The 17,537-nt window shown below is 30.4% G+C and overlaps 2 protein-coding genes across 2 annotated transcripts; both read right to left on the bottom strand.

Annotated features, from left to right (window-relative positions):
- LOC105211164 (carboxypeptidase B) lies at positions 1–2,243 on the bottom strand. The gene is made up of 3 exons (XM_011182496.3): positions 1,948–2,243; positions 459–1,367; positions 1–397 (listed from the first exon to the last, which is right to left on the bottom strand). Exons 1-3 carry the CDS (start codon positions 2,013–2,015, stop codon positions 76–78), a joined length of 1,299 nt encoding a protein of 432 aa, XP_011180798.2. The 5' UTR covers positions 2,016–2,243; the 3' UTR covers positions 1–75.
- Positions 2,244–5,045: 2,802 nt separating this feature from the next.
- Positions 5,046–16,786, bottom strand: LOC105211117 (carboxypeptidase B). Its single transcript, XM_054229522.1, has 9 exons — positions 16,643–16,786; positions 14,667–14,723; positions 14,471–14,574; positions 6,606–6,812; positions 6,430–6,538; positions 6,052–6,363; positions 5,872–5,982; positions 5,653–5,807; positions 5,046–5,521 (listed from the first exon to the last, which is right to left on the bottom strand). The coding sequence occupies exons 3-9, from the start codon at positions 14,548–14,550 to the stop codon at positions 5,230–5,232; spliced, it is 1,266 nt and encodes a 421-aa protein (XP_054085497.1). The 5' UTR covers positions 14,551–14,574; positions 14,667–14,723; positions 16,643–16,786; the 3' UTR covers positions 5,046–5,229.
- Between the last annotated feature and the right edge of the window lie 751 nt (positions 16,787–17,537).

The raw sequence follows: 17,537 nt of genomic DNA, 5'->3' as shown, positions 1-17,537 counted from the left end.
TACAGGATTTTGAAGAAATTTAAGATTTATTAATGAAGAAATTTGAATAAAACAAAATCTCTGGCTACAAGCTTTTTACAAATAAACGGCCTTTGGCATTGGATATTTCTCAGTGACTTTCTTTCCCATAGCACGAATGCCAACCCAAGTCTCTTTCACCAAACGATCGATAGACGATGCTGGTGGATCAAAACCATAGAGACCACCACGTGGCAACTCCATGGTAAAGGAAATAGGGAAACCTGCTTGGAAAGCATAGTCATCACTAGCACCAGCAGCCTCATCCAATAGCTGAGTTGATGAGCCAACTGTATACGTGGATCCACTGTAAGCTTTTATAGCATCTGCACCAGCCATGCCAACTTCATGCAAATCCTCAACAGTATCTGGAAGATCGCTGCGAATAAAAATAATTACAATACTATTATACAAACAACTTCACGATTTCAACTACTTACGGCGTCCATCCCCATGGATACAGCACATAGCTACCAAATGAGTGAACGGTCAAATACATAATACCACGATCGCTGTACGAATGAATGAGGTCACGTACCACAACAGCTTCGGGTTCAGAAAATGGTTTCGGACCAGCATAAATGTCAGAGCAATGGTTCGAAGATGCGCCTTTACCCATCCAATGGAAACCGAAATTACGGTTTGGATCAGTACCATAGCACTCCTTACCGTTAATGGTCACCGGTTGGCGGGTCTTGCGCCACAAACGCGTACTGCGTGACAACTGCGAATATTCATAACCATCGGCGTTGACCACAGGCAACACAATCCAATCGTAATCTTGCAATAACTCAGCGTTTTCCTCGAAATTCTCAACCAATTCACCGATAGCATAAACCACCGATGCTGGTGAAATCCATTCGCGTGCATGGAAAGCACCATCCATCAAGATAACATTCTTACCCAAACGACCGTCACCATTTGTTATGGTAATAGTTCTCAGAATACGTCCTTCATATGACTTGCCAACAACTTTCAGTGTAACACGTGATGGATAACGTGCAGCCAAATCATCTAAGTAAGCATTGATCTCTTCGTGACTGTAGTAACGCTCAGTGCCGAGGCGACCGCTACCGGAGTAAGGTTTCAATTGACGCAACAGACGATTTTCCAAGATCTCAGTGGTTATGGAGCGCCCAAAATCGGAATCTGCGAGTTGATAGCGTATATTCTTCTGTTCAAGTATTGTTTTGAAGTACTGCTCAATCTCGGGTGAGATGAGCACACGTGCACTTTCGCCAGGAATGCGACTTAATGATAAGAAATCGAATTGATCCGCATCTTTGGAGAGTGTGAAAAGCGCCTCAATTTGGTCAGCGGTGGTGGGGGTCACTTCAAAAACTTTGTACCTGGAAGTATTGTGTTTTAAATTAGATTTGATACTCAGCTGTAAACGATAATTCCAGTTAAGAAAATCGAATTTTAGTGTTTGAATTAAACCTTACCAGTATTGATTACTTACTACCAAACATTTTATAAACCATTAAATTAAGAGGAAATTGTAGATTATATCAAAATTTTGATTTTTTTAGTAACTATTATATATCCTGTGATTAATATTTTTTTATAAAAAGTTTTTTCGAACTTCAAAACTAAATTTTTCGATTTTGGACGCTAACTTCAAGAATCGGAGAATGTACTTTTTTACTCGTGTCTCAATCTCCCGGAAAAAAAATAGTTTCGTCCACCACCAAGCCGAGTGTTGTACAGTATTATGGAAGAGACAAATATTAAGGGAACTATTCTTTCAAAAAATATATCCACAATTATTCTCAACACTTTCCATAAAGTATTTCAAAAATTATTTCCACGATGTAGGAGCTCCGTTTGGAGAATATTTTTTATAGAACTTTCTTGTCACACCACCACTTTAAGAACCCTTCTTTTTCTCAATATAGTTCAATTTTTCAATATATTCACAATTTTTACCCATCATATTTCTCAGCGCTGGCAAGTGCCACAACTCCAACAACAAGTAAGAGAGTTTTTATTAACATTGTTCACTACTTCACTCTAGAACACTAAATGGGATTTCAAGAAAATATCCGTCTATATATAGGCTTTGAAAATATTGAATTCCCGAATCTAATCTTCATAGTTAATCGCAAAAATTTTCAAGTAGAAGCTGAGTCAATTTAGATTAAGTATACGAGCACTTGGCTCACTTATGGGTTTTTTAAAGCTTTTACTATATGTATATGAAGTATTCGCTGACTTATCAGACTATCAACATGCAACAAAGCCTGCCAAAAGAGTACTCGTATACTAAATATTAGAATATTTAATTTTCGTTCATTGCACTACTCACTATTTATATTCTAGAAAATCGAAACGCTTAATCTAAAATACTTATATAATCTAATCTTAAGCGTATAAATCAAAGCAGGAACACTTAGTATACTACGTATCGTAACAAAATCAAAAAGTTACAAGACTTTGACTTTGCGTGGACAGTTAAATGCTTACTTAATTAATTTATTATTGTTCGATTACCGTGATTTTTGCTAGGAAATCAGTCTTTTCTGTAATGCTATCTGTAATTTTGTACGGCGTGATTTACGCTATCACTAATATGATCTAATCATTAATGAACAAAAAATATAGGAATGTAATGACAGGAAATATATCTTATAAGAATGAATGAAAAAATATATAATACATATTTCTCTCATAAAAAATTATTTGGACCATAAATCTTTGTTCTAGGTGGCGCTGGGAATATCTGTCAAACTCTTTTTACCATATATTCAATTAATGTTTATCGATTACAAGCTATAGAATAACGCTCGATTTCCATGATGTCAAAACAAATAACGTTAAATTTATGAAGATTCAACTGTCATTTTGCAAGACAAATCGCTGTCAGCTGTCATTTACATACATATGTGATGACATATCATACCAAATTGATGACAGTTGATTGACAAATTTGACTTTTTTACTAAATTGTCATTAGATAGTCATATAAAACAGAAAGACAGAGAGACAGAGAGAAAATAAATCAAATTGACAGGAATAAAAAAATTATAAGAACTCGCTAAGATCCTATAAACCGTAATTTAACATTATAGTAACGGTGTTTTAACAGTAGCATAACAAGTGCATGTTATGGTGCTTTAAATAAGCTTTTCATATTATTATAGCACTCATGTAAAGAGCTTTTAATGTTTTATGAGAACATTTATTGATATAAGGTATATATATAACCTTATAAATATGCACTGAAATGTACTGTTATTTCGTCTAGCTATATACATAGAGACAAGAAACAATTCAGAACTTAAAAGAGAGACGGAAAAATATTTTAATTACTGAATCTACTTATAAATCTATACGACAATATCGACTTTTTTTCTGGGTATTGAACCAAACAATTTTTTTCTTTGGAGATTGAGTCAGAAATAAAAAAATGTGTATTCTCCGATTTCAGAAGTTAGCCTCCAAAATCGAAATATTTGACTTCTAAGTTTGAAAAAAGGTTTTTTAATAAAATTACTCTTAATTTCAGAATATAGTTACCAAAGAGTCCTTAATATGGGTATAGATTTATATAGATTGGACATTTTTAAGGGGCACACCTAGTGTAATGACATAAAAAAGGTGATTTTTGGGAATTTTAATTACAAAAAAATACTTTATCAATTATTTCAAAATTTTAAGAATATATTTATACATGTTTCAAGAATATACAGTGAAATTTTTGAAGAAAAAAATTAAATATTTTTTAAGTTATAATCGATCTCCAACGGCGCGAAAAAAATGGTCCTTCGCTGCTGCAGTGATTCCAGCCTTCTCCGTGGATGAAATCTAAAAAAAAAATTCTCGTTAAACTAGATAATATTGTCTGTACAATGACCTACGATAAAAAAATCAAAAATTGACAATATGACGGCGTTTAAAAAAAAAAATAGTCAAATTTTACCCAAAATTTTGGTCGTTTTTGGCCTGCTAAAATTCGATTTTTTGGTCAGATCAAAAATCGATAAGTCATTGTACGGAGAACTATATATAGAACATGTAAAAAAATTCGATAGTGATCGGATCATTTGTTTTTGAGTAATCACTGCAGCAAGTTCGGAAAATGCTGTTTCGAGAAAAACGCGTTTAAAGAGAAAATGTTCATTTTCACTGTTATACGTGGATAGTGAAAAATTTCTAGAAATTATTATAATGATATATTTTAGTATACCTGAGAGCCAACAATAAAACCGGAATCGTGTTATAGGGGCTGGAAGGGACAGTAGACTCTGAACAATAGCTCAGGTACGTCTCGTAGCTAATGAGACTCTCTAGCTGCCGAGCGGCTGTTCTTTAAATTGCTATAACTCAAAAACTATTTGAGATATCAATTTGAAATTTTAATATGTTATTTATAAAGGTGTAATCATTCGAAATATGAAATTGAAATTTCACACTAGGTGTGCCTCTTAACATTTGTTAATCAAATTATATCTTCGAAAAAAAAAATGAAAATGGTATTGGTCAACAACTTTGCTTCCGCCGTTTTTTTTTGTAAATTTAAGGCTTTTTTTGTATAAAAACGGTTACAAAAATGTTATTCAAATTATTGACCGTCGCTAGCTACTATTATACTTTTGACCATCTTTCTGGCAGCATGCGTATTCCGTGCAAATGTCGAGAATTCGGCTCAAAAAGTGACATTTTCAGTTGAGAATAAGTTGTTGTTGGGTTAATGTTGACAAAAATGTCCAAGATCGACATAAAACGATTTAATCGACCAGTGCTTGACCCTAGAGACATCTATTGGAAAACGGCGGAAGCATAGTTGTAGACCAATAAATGTCGAAAAGTACTGGACCTCTTATAGCAGCTGTCATATAAGATAAGTGTTGTACAGGGTAATTAATGATTTAATTGTAGTAAAAACATTTGGTCCATACTGAAATAAAATCAATAAATATGTTGGTATATCAAGGATTAGTGTAAGTTTATCAAAGAAACCTAAATCCAAGGACTTTAAAGAACCCTCCAACACAATAATTACAACACAATAATTACCTCCCATCTTTTTTGTTTCGTAATATAAAATCTCATTTATTTCATTTAAATTAAATTGTACACAAAGTTGCTACTTAAATATATACTAATTAAAACACAGACATAAAAAAATAATTGCATTACTTAAGTAATTAACATACAACACTTCTGCAAGCTGCAGAACATCAGCAGACCCTCCCCTTGGCACTTGCACTAATACAAACTAACGTGTCGAATAAACTCGATGAAGCCGGCGAATGTCTCCTTGCAAATGTGTATGATATCGGATGGCGCCACTTGGAAATTCTCACCGGGCAACTCGACCGTGAAGGACATGGGGATGCCCAAATTGCCATAAGCATAATCATCCAAACCGCCAGAAGCCTCGTAAAGTATGCTTGCCGAAGTGCCGACGGTGTAATGGGTGCCACGGTATTTGGCGATTTGGTTGGCGGCGCGTTGAGCGACCGAATGCAGTAGATTGCGCGTGGGGGCGGCGGCGTTTCTAAGTAAAGAGGATAATTGAAAATTGTGGTAATTAGCGAGATTAAAATTTTTCGAAACAAATATTGTAAATTGAAAGAAAACTATTGGTTCAAAATTTGGAAGGGGAAAAATTCCGATCTTTTCACTTACCTCGAGTAACCGTAAGGATAGAACAGGAACTTTCCGAATGAGTGCACATCTAAACTGAGTTTGACGCGATGACGATTGTATTCCAAATAACGTGCGACTGCCAATGTCTCTGGTTCCGATGTGGGACCAGTGCCGGAATAGACTTCAGAGCAGAGCTGCAGAGACGAATAAATTATTAAACCAATTAAACTGAGAGTCGTACAACAAATATGGACCTACATTTTGACTGGCGCCATGAGAGTTCCAGTTGTTCGGGAAGTTACGGTTGATATCCACGCCAGCACAGGAGCGGCCGGGATAGCGATGACGATTCTTTCGCCAAAAGCGATCCTGAAAAATTACAAACAAAAATTATTGAATTGGCACACGAATACTTGAGAAACTTCAATCCAAACCCACATTCGTGAAAGAGTACTCATAACCATCGGGATTGACCAATGGCACCAAATAAATTTCAACATCTTGCAACACCCTTTGGAATGCGCGCAAATTATTCAACAGTTCATTGGCCAAATAAAGTACAGTTAACGGTGTAATCCACTCACGTCCGTGCGCCGCCGACTGTATGTAGGCAACGCGACGATCACGCACACGACTGTTTAGCGAAATGGACAGTGCCGCAATGTGACGACCCTCATTAGAGCGACCCAGCGATTCGTAGCGGCAATTTTGTGGGTGGCGTGCAGCCAAAGCGCTCATATAATTTAGAATCTATGAATTTGAAGTAATTTGCATTCGGATAATTACAAAACGGGTGAAATGAATCAGATTACCAACCTCTGAATAGCGCGGAAAGTGAGAGAAGAAACCGCGCGCCTGTCGTCTTGGTCGATTCAGCTCGCACTCCGAACCCTCACAACTGCCGAGTGTTTCATTGAAAGCGGACCTGAAAAATAAGTTTTTTATTATGTTTTATTCTAAAAAAATATTTTTTATCTTATCAGTTTACTCACATCTCCTCCATCAGCGGCTTGGCCACAAATGGTGCATTCAATTCATTTAATCGCGCCTCAAATGTGCTCTGCTCTGCAGGCGATACTGTTACGACGGACATATTCCGTGTGAGCAGCCAAAAGTCCAGTTCTGTTGATTCTGTTTGTAGATCGACCATATAGTTGAAGGCATCCTCACCATCATGGAAGACTGTGTATTTGTTGTAGCTATAAAATTAAAAATAAATAAATATTAATAACAATAAGGAAATGTTTTTTCTCAGATTAAGATTAAGTCTAAGTACTGTTAGTTTTCAAACAGTTAGGAAATTATTGCGAAAGCGAGCTAAATGTATAAAATTTCTTCGAATTATATTGATCACAATTAGTCCATTGGCTCCTTAATTTTAGACTGATTACAATTACTATTACAAGTATAAAAAATACTGTCATCGTATTTTATGTTATGAGATAATTGGATTTATGTCATGCAATATTTATATTTATTTCATGATATTTTTCATTCTTGTATGCGATTTGTTTAATTAAGTGTAAAAATAAATATATCATGCAATATTTATATTTATATCATGATATTTTTTATTCTTTTATGCGATTTGTTTAATTAAATGTAAAAATAAATATACTATTTTATAAATTCTATTATTTATTTTTTTATTATTCATGATTTATTTTAATTTTTGTCATGTGACATTTTAATTATGTAAAAAAAGATTTAAATTTGTTATATAAATTCTATTTAATCAGCTTTCTGCTTTTTTCTGAATTTCTTTCCCTAAGAGATTCTTTTCACATTTCATTATTTAGTTAAATAATGGGATTATATCAAATGTTACGCATTCAAAAATCTTTAAAAAATCAAAAGCTTGATTTTTTTCGAAATCTCAATACCGCCAGGTGTGATCGAAATCATTAACAATAATTATCAGAAATAAATATCTCATTATTCAAATGATGGCGCTAAGCTGCATTGTCAACAACAGATTATTTTCGTGTAAAAAGTTGTAAAAAATTTATATAACAAAAAATTTATTTTCAAAATTAAGCGCAAACAATAACAAAAATGTTTAATAATGTTGACGACAATTACGAAATAATGTCATCATCGACAAAAGTCCGCATACAAAAGACTGCTTAATCCGTTGCGGTTTAATAAAAAACTGTTGCTTCAACACCTGACTACGCATAAATAAAGATGTATTCATGTACAGCATTACAACAATAATAAAGTCATCAACATTGCAGCAACAGTTCGCTACTGAAATTTTGAAATTCCTATTGTCATGTTAAAGAGTATCAAAAACAAATAATCACGCGAGCGCAGAAAAAAAACTATATAATAAAAACAACAACAAACAAATGCAGTAAATGCTGCAACTTTAGTAGCGGTAGTGTCAAGTGCAATGCGTACAACAAAAAAAGCGAAATTAAACAATGGCATGGCTAAAAATTACACAGACATATATCATGGTATATATTTACACCAATTGAAGACATATATTTATTTTTGTATAAATGCCGAAATATTTTGAATTTTGAATTCTTAATTAGCATTTGCTTTGACTTTGAGCATGACTGCTTGATATATTTTTTCAACGCAACATCATTAATCTTCATAAAAAAACAATGTTGAGCGTTATAACTGGTATAAAACAGGTGCGCAATTATTTACTATACAAATTTAACTGCAAACATACAGACAAACATGAAGAAGCATGAAGAAGCATAAAGATGCTGCCGCTATTTGTTTACAAATGCAGACAACCTTAAGACACTTGTGGCTGACACTAATGGCGCCAATATTATGGCATCAACATGGAAGTCATCCAACAGTGACCAACAACAAAACTTTGATAAACAAATAAAAAATAAATAAATAAAATTACAACAAAAACAACAACATGATTTTGCATATAAGATTTATGAGTTTACTCTGAAATTTTATGTATTTCTTTTTGTAAAACCCGTAAGCATTGATATCGGCGCTTTTCATTTATTTCATTCATATGCAGATTTTATTCGAAGACCTAGCGAGGCTTAATGTAAGATTAATCTGATAAAGTGGCTATAAAATTCGTTATGATAACTAAATCGCAAATAAGCCCTTAAACTAGTTGGTAACTAATGCGTGGAAATATATGGCGAAGAAGAGGTATGACAATGCATAAGGGGTTCGCCACCCTGAATGCTTAAAATCAGGTGGTTTTTTACGAATTTTTTTTGACAAAACTGTTTGAGGTCGGATTTTTTTACATTTATTGCTAATTGAATACATATCTTAAGCGTTATATATATTAAAAAAAAAAGTATTTTTAATTAAAAATGGCGGCGCTATAAGCATTGGCGTGGATCACTTTTCCGAAGCACTCCTTGATTGTGTACATGATTGGCATTTCAATTTTTATCTGAAACAAGTAAAAACATATTTTTCTTAAAAAGTTATAAATTTTGAACAGAGTGATGTGGCCGTTAAAAAAAATATTTTTTTACGCAATTGGAAGCACTTTCAAAATTTATTTTATATTTTGGGCTAAAAATACCGTATAAAAAATTGGAAACATATTTTTCAAAAAAATCTCACGTCACTCTGTGGAAAATCTATTCAGGAAGATGTATTTTAATTTTCAAGTCAATCTGTTGAATAGTTTTTGAGTTATCGTGTACACGGTCCCGTTCCCACCGCGCTGATTTCTGATGATCATAACATTCGTAATTATTGAGACATTATTTTCGGCGACTCCACAAAATACTCGTTAGAATATATCGCTTATTTACTTGAATAGTGTCACAACTCAAAAAACACGATTTTTGAGTTGAGTATGCAGAAATGTGCGCAATTTCAGCGTCCATATTGTATACAAATTTCATGCGTAGAAAAATAAACCGTGAAGTAAGAATGTGCTGTATTAAACTAGTTATGTTGGATTATTTTTTAACTACAATAACGACACTTCTCAGTTGTGCCAGAATTAGGCATGGATTTTTTCTGAAAGAGAGACATATTTTGAGTTACAACACATATTGCCATAGAGTGAATTTGGTTTTCTTTTCAGAAAGGACGACATATCTTGTATTACAACGATATTGGTGTAAAGTAATTAAATTTTTCATATTGATTTTTTTCAACAAAAACCACACATTTGACTTATGACGGCGAAATTGAATTATTTTTTTCACAAATAACGACACAGTTCAAAATGGGTCACGTTTATGCCCAAGAAAAAGCATTAGTACACTCTATTTATAAACTTATTTAATTATTCCATATTTGCTAAATAAGAGACAATTAAAAACTTTAAATCGCTCTCCTGAAAATACGATTTTTTTGAGTTGTGACACTATTCAAGTAAATGAGCGATATGTAGACTTTGAAATTCAGCAAAAAAAAAAATACATTTTTTGAAAATTTCAGGATGGCGTAATAACCCTTTAAAGAGCACAATAAAACCGCCTAAAATACTAGGCGAGCCGGCGTTTCAAAGAGAAGCCAAACTTCGAAATATTAGATAGGTGAAATCGAATTCTTATGAGAATTTCGGGTTTACCGAGTATTCGAAATGGGTTACTACAAATATATATAGAAATAACGTGATCCAGATGAAAAAGCATATTATCATAAAGCTAGCCAGAACAGGATTAAATAGAAATCACCGCCAATTATAGGTGAAAAATTCGAGTGGGTAGTTAAAAATATTGTTTATGTCGTAAGTAAAACAAAAACAAGACTCTATTGATCTCCGATTCATAAAGTTCTTTAAGGGCTTAGGGGTAGTCAGGATTTTCAAAAAATCGTTTTTTTTTTTTTGCATTTTCGTTAAGGGTCTTAAAAATATACTCTGAAAATTTGAAGTTTATTCGATAATTGCTTTTAGAGTTATTCGACAAATAACAACGAGCGCTCGGACACTCCAACACGCTAGTGTGAAACTTTAAATGCTTTTTTCAAAACTATGCTTTTTGAACTGGTGGCAGCTGTAATTTGAAAACCGCTCGGTAGATTTTAAAATGAAATTTATACAGCTTTTAGAATGCATAATAAACTCAGGCTTGAACCAAAGATTTTTTTCAAAATTTCGATTTTATAAGACCAATTAACTGTTGATTTTTTCTCTAAAATGTATAATAATAAAATTTCCATGTTTTTCGTGTCTCTGACTACCCCTAACCCCTTAAGGTTCCTCAAACTTTAAAATATTAAAAAAAAACGATCGTATGCATATTTTTTTATGCTACTGTATATGCCAACTCGCCGTTTAACACCAAAAAAATAACACAACTTCATTTCAATATTCAAAATTTAGAACGGATAAACGTACATTAAACCAATGTTATCTGCCTATCATTAGCTGTGAGGCACTTAAGACAATATGTTCATATCACAGCCACTCTTAAATATGCATACAAATTCAATAACATGCATAGCATAAAGCGATAAATGATAAATGTTTAATATTTACTTCCGTTTTCAAATATATTTTCAACAAAATTGTTTACTCGTGTCATCAAGGTCAGTCCATTTCAATTAGCTTATGTGTGTCACAAATACATACAAATATAAAAAAGAGAGAAGTGGTAGACTGTGTGCCACTTTGGCCAACACTGTATATCTGCACATTAATAAATGAGTTTGTGATAATTTTGTTTTAAATAACTTCCGTTGATGGGAACTTTAAATATATATAAGCTTGATATGCAAATACCGTTTAAAGATCTTTAAATGTGTGTATTGAAATATTTTATGTGGAGCGAATTTGAGAAATGTTCGTGCTATGTTTTAGTTTATCACCTCTGCATATCAGTAAAAATACCACAAAAATAAAGAGCCAATTTGAAATAATTTGCATAATGAAGTGGATATTTAGGAAAAAATTCCATTAGCCATTGCATTAGTAACGATTTTTTGTTGTTTATATATCACATACTACATTAAAGTATAAGATTTAATTTATAAAACGCCTAAAGATTTATTAATGCAAATAAAGGCAAAGAAAATGAATTAAAAATTTGAAATTTTTTCCTGACATGCATTTTTTTACCAATAATTTCACCAAGCCTATGATATATTTTGTTATTATATGACATATATAATCTTAGTATTATGAAGTTAGCATATTCTGAACCATATAAAATTGTTGTATAATATCTATATACGATACAAAAGTATCGAATTACTGTACTGTTGTAACGAAAATCGGTTCAATTATTCAATTATCATATTGTAAACCGTATATAAATTAGATAACTAAATGCGGTACAAAAAGTACAGAACTACGGTATTGTTACAACGAAATACGGTACTAAAAAATTATTAACATTATGAAATTAGTATAATCCATGTCACATTAAAAAAAATCGGTACACAAGTATCGCATTAAGGTACTTTTATATCCATTTTCGGTACAAAAGTTTAGTTTTACAACATGAGGCTTCACTATCTACTAAATAATAATGCAATCTATCTGAAACTACCTGATTCCTCGGTATAAGTTTTGGTTGACCACATATGTAGGTTCTAATGTGGATTCTGCAAAACTGAGGTGAATATATTTGAACAAAAGTAGAAAAAAGATAATGGAAATATAAAAGATTCCAAAATATAACTAACTACCTTTTCAGTTATATTTTTGAATAGTTTGCCACCTAAGGTAAAAATAAATCCTAATATATGAAGAAGGTGGCTTTTTATAATAGAAAATTTTAAATAAGCTAAATTTTGGAAAGGTACTCTCATTTATGCTGAGATTTATTCAATTAATAGTCTATACAAATCTTTTCGGTTTCCACTAACAAATGTACCGAACTACGGTACTGTTACATCCAAATTCGGTCCTACAAAATGATAACCAATTGAAATAATACGAAAATTGGGTATAAAAGTGTCGAATTACGGTACTGTTATTCCATTTTCGGTACAAAACTTTAATTTTCGGTACACGAGGCTTAACTTTAACTCAAACTCTTGACACAGAAATTGATATTTACACTTTCTTTTCAGTTTTTTACTATAGTAAACAAACCAAAAGATTCTGAACGCATAATTTCCAATGATGATTAAGCACAAAATCTTTCAAATCGTTGCATAAACACTTAAAAAATAGTTATAAATTCTGAATAAAATTATTTACACACAACAACAAATGTATGCATATAATTAACAACAACAAGCAGCGTCACTAAATAAACTCATAAAGAACAAATAAATATGTGATATGCATTTTATATTGTTTCCTATTAATTGCTAAGTGATTAACTGCATTTTGATAGGTTTTCAGTATGCATGGAACAATTGAAATAAATAATTTACACAAACAACAATGCTGGCAGCAATTGTTATGCACTTAAGCGCTCCTATAAAGCATATCATCATTAAATATTTACATACAAAAGCATAAATATGTACGAAAGTATGTAAGCATAGTTTTTGTTTACTTGCACTCGACTCTGTCAGCGCTGAATTGTTAACAAAAACATGAAATGTGAGCATTAGTATGCAATAAAATCGCTTGGCAAATAAACAAAAAATAAACGAAATGCAGCAAAAGAAACCCAAAAAATAAGAAATATTATCAAATATTAAGACAGCTCTCTTAAGGCACCTGGTGTTTGATTTTTGTTATTCATGCTTCGCAAAAAAAATAACTACAAGCTTTTTAATTGCATTAACACTTTTTTTCATATAAAAATACATTTATGTTCGGTGTGTTCGCTGTTTTAATAGAATCTCATGCTGTGCCAAAAATTTCGATTTTGCAACAGTTTAAATTTATTAATAATTTATTTAAATTTTATAATACAACAACATGCCTTTAACTCGGTCAAAGGCATGTATGAAATATGAATTTCCAGCAGCGAGTTCGTGTCTTAAGTCTTTCGTTTTCCGCTCTCTGTGTGTTTTTTTTGGCAGCCACTTGAGCGCACCGTGCAAGGTTACCAATTATGAATGTGATTAATTAAGAATTAAAGTGCGTTTGAAAAAAATTAAACAAATTATGAAGCGGAGGAATAATCAGTTTGATTAAACAAAATTTGCTAATGAATCGGCAAGGTCGTTTGCTTAGAGATTGTGTCGGTGATTTTGGTGAAAAGAAGCTGTTTTGAAAATTCACTTTTTTGTTGTTGTAATATTCAAGAGTGGTATATTTTGCTTTAAAACTACAGTGCAACTTCTCTAACTCGAATCACCATAATCCATTATTATTTTGAATAGGTATATGTTAGTAGAAAAGAGCATGTGGTAAGACTTTCAAAAATGTTGGTTGCCATAGCGTATGAGTAACAAAATAGTAGTTCATAGAATTTTTATAGAAAAAAAAATATTTTTTATATTTATTTTTATTTATATTTTTTTTATTAAAAAAACGTAATATTGTATTTTTTTTAATAAATTAATGTTTTAAAATATTTTTATAATAAAACAGTCTGCGATGATTGGCTTCAAATAATTTAGAAAAATTGCATAACATAAACAATTTTAATTGATATAAGGATATGTAGAAATTTTTATGCAAAAAAACACTTTTTAAAATTTAATAAATTTTTTTAATATATTTAAATTTGTTTAAAAAAAAAATGTTTTAGAAATAAATTTTTATTTTATTTTCAAAATAGTAATATTTAATTTATTTTATTATTATTTAACAATTAAAAAAAAAAGAATTATCATTAAATTTTTAATATGTAAATTTTTTTTTATTATTTACAAACTAAAAATTTATCTAAAGAATAAATATTATAAATTTATATTGTTTTTTTTTTTTTGCTAAACAATAATTTTCTTTAATTTTGAGTTTAGATAACCTTCAATCAAAATTTCAGTAAAATTTCCAATTCTTTCTCATTCACTTCCTTTTAACACTCACACTTACCCTTCATAACGATCCAAATTCGATGCGCTCGCTCCCGCACATAACGCCAACACGGCTATACTGAATGCTTTCAGCCACATTTTGTACAAGAAAAGTTGCAAAATTTGTTAATTTCACTAGTTTAGACTCTAAGAAAGCTTTTATGGCACTTGCAGTTGACAATTTATGGAGAAACACTTTTTTTTAACTTTGGTATGTTTTTTCGTATAATTCTATTAACACTTTCGAGTTCTCATAATCGCCGTTTTATATTCTAAAATGCAAAATTAGAATTAATTAATGATATTTTTTTTTTTTCTGAAAGAGTGTCTATAGATTTGCAAGTCAGCGTGTTTTGCATTGAACAGCGATTTGGCATGCGCGAGGCATTGCCGGCGTTGACTTGGAGATACCGGGATATCGCGATTTGTGCAGTTAAGTGACTCGTGCACATGCGCGCTGTTGTATTTCTGTGTGTGTGTTTGTACAAGTAAAGGCTTGGCAATTGCCGTTAAGTATTTGAGTTGGTGCATTTATATGTGATAATTGTATATAAATATAATTATACATATGAAAAACATAAAAAATAACAATGAAATTACTTCCCTGTGAACTTCAGATAAGCTCAGATAAGCTTCAGATATTTCACATTTTTTTTTCTTTAATTGTTATTTATTTCTTATAAATAGAAACTGTAAATGTATCCTTCGATTTACGAAACAAAGTCCAATAAAGGAGGATATTTCAAAAATATAAAAATTTAAAAATTTTTTATAAATTACTGCTTTTTTAATTAATGCTTTACGAAATTTTTTGTGAAGATTAAATAAATTCTAATTTTTGATTTTTGAATTATCTAAATATTTAAATATTTTAAATATTTTTTTAAATTTTTAGGAAAAATGACTTTTTCACTCATTTAAAATTATAGTATATTTTTAACTTATTTATTTATAGTTTTTCATTTGATTCGATTTTAAGCAGATCTAATTTTTTTCATTGATTCTAATAATTAAATAATATTTTTTTGTTTATTATATTTTTTTCATAATTTTTTTTTTTTTTTAATAAAATATATTATTATATAATCAGCATAACTGTAATGCATCTGTTAATAAATTTTTAAATTCCTAAAACAAAAATTAGATAATTATTATTATTATAGTTGTTATTGTTTTTATAATATTATAATTAATTTTACTTTAAATATTTATAAAACTCAATGAGTTTATTTAAACAAATATTTTATTAAATTTAAATATTTTAAAATTTGTATTTAAATAAATAATAATATTTTTTTTTTATATTTAAATAAATAAATAAAAATTTTAAAATATTAAAATTTAATAAAATATAAAATATTAATGATTTTATTTAAAAAAAAAATATTTTATTAAATTTAAACATTTTAGTTTTTTTTTAATTATATAAATAATATGATTTAAATAAATAAATAAAAATTTTAAAATATTTAAATTTAATAAAACATTATTTTTTAGTGTTAATGTTTTTTTAACAATTTATTATATTTAGAAGTCAGGATGTTATTAATATTTTTTTATATAATATTATTTTTTTTTCATATTTTATTTTATTAATTTTTTGTTTAATTTAACATTTTAAGTGTTAATTATTTAATTATAAAAAAATTATATTTTAAATATTTTTTTTTATGAAAACTTCTATATTAATTTTTGTTTTCAATTAAAAATAATTCTCACTTCACTTCAATAATTATCATTAAAAACACATTTTTTCATTAAAAGGATTTTATTTTATTTTCATATTGAGAATCTAATATTTTTTTGTTAACAATGAATTATAATTCACATATCCTTTTGGACTTTAGTTGATGATGATAATTATAAGTTATTCAAAAAAAATTAATTTTACAAATTTTTTTTTAATTTAATTTTGAATTTAAAAACTTGTTTACAAATTTAATTTTTAATTTAAAAATTTTTTTGTAGAAATTCAATTTTTATTTCATAAACATTTATTTCAATTATTTTTTAATATTTTTTTAAATATTTTTTTGCTATTTCTCACACAAACACACACACATTTCAAAACAGGAGCTTCAGCGCAAAAGCAACTTCACTAATTATCATTTTAATAAATTCTCAAAACTCCAACGCCACGCCACATCAATGTCAGTAACAACAATTCAAATAGCAAATAATTAATTCGTACCGCCAAGTGCCGCTTAGAGCTGCCACGTCCGTACCGCTTTCGATTATACCGCAGACTGATGCTCACCTTCCGTCTTGGCTAAGAAAGAAGACGAGCGTGCGCGATTAGAAGTAGAAAAATATGCACGAAAAAGCAAAAAAAAGAAAAAATAAATAACAAAAATAAAAAAAATTAAAAATAAAAAAATAAAATTAGTTTTAGATATAAGAAATTAAAATAATGAAGCTGATGCTGGTGCTGTAGCTGAGATCGAAAATGCAAACGCGTTAACAGCGCGACCGCACAATTAAATCTCGCCGAAAATATTTTGTCGATACTTGAGATGCCGCAGCGGAATTGAAAAAAAAAATAAAAAAATAAAAAATAAAAAAAAACATAATCAGAAACCGAAAACAAAACAAAGCAAAACAGATCAGCCGCTATTTGATATGTTTGTTGTAATTTTTGCTGTGTTGGTAGCCGAAAAGTGAGTGTCAAGGTTAATTGATCCGCAAGTCAGCGACTATATGGCTTGTTATTTAATTTATTTCATCTTATGTATATCGTGCCGTTGTTGTTGCTCATGCTATCGGCAATGTTTAACGATTTTTGTAATTTTTTTTTTTTTTAATTTTTTTATGATTTTTTTCATATATACAAAGCACTAGTGATGGACCGTTGGACCATTGAACCGTTGAACTGCCGTTTGAACAGGTTGCGCATGCGTTCGAGTGGTTGTGTGTTTGTATTTGTGTAGTAGCTCTGTGGGGCGTTGCTGTTGTGCGCATATAGAAAGGTGCCATTCGCTGGGCGCTAAGTTTGACAGTTGCTCGGCGTTGCATTTGTTGTTGTCGGAAATGACTGATGACCGCCGGAAATGCGCGTTAACAACTGTGAAACTCAAATATTGTTAGGT

The sequence above is a fragment of the Zeugodacus cucurbitae genome, chromosome 4 (genome assembly GCF_028554725.1).
Source record: "Zeugodacus cucurbitae isolate PBARC_wt_2022May chromosome 4, idZeuCucr1.2, whole genome shotgun sequence".
Taxonomy (NCBI): domain Eukaryota; kingdom Metazoa; phylum Arthropoda; class Insecta; order Diptera; family Tephritidae; genus Zeugodacus; species Zeugodacus cucurbitae.
Note: the sequence above shows the minus strand (reverse complement) of the source record. Positions and strands in the feature narration are given on the sequence as shown.

Bases quoted from the DNA above. Each gene is read 5' to 3' on its own strand.
- LOC105211117 (XM_054229522.1), bottom strand. From the start codon at position 14,550: ATGTGGCTGAAAGCATTCAGTATAGCCGTGTTGGCGTTATGTGCGGGA. The intron at 6,364-6,429 runs GTTGGTAATCTG...TCAAATTCATAG, and splicing joins ACTTTCCGCGCTATTCAGAG to ATTCTAAATTATATGAGCGC. The intron at 5,522-5,652 runs GTAAGTGAAAAG...CTCTTTACTTAG, and splicing joins TATCCTTACGGTTACTCGAG to AAACGCCGCCGCCCCCACGC.
- LOC105211164 (XM_011182496.3), bottom strand. From the start codon at position 2,015: ATGTTAATAAAAACTCTCTTACTTGTTGTTGGAGTTGTGGCACTTGCC. The intron at 1,368-1,947 runs GTAAAAATTGTG...CAATACTTCCAG, and splicing joins AGCGCTGAGAAATATGATGG to GTACAAAGTTTTTGAAGTGA. The intron at 398-458 runs GTAAGTAGTTGA...TTTTATTCGCAG, and splicing joins TATCCATGGGGATGGACGCC to CGATCTTCCAGATACTGTTG.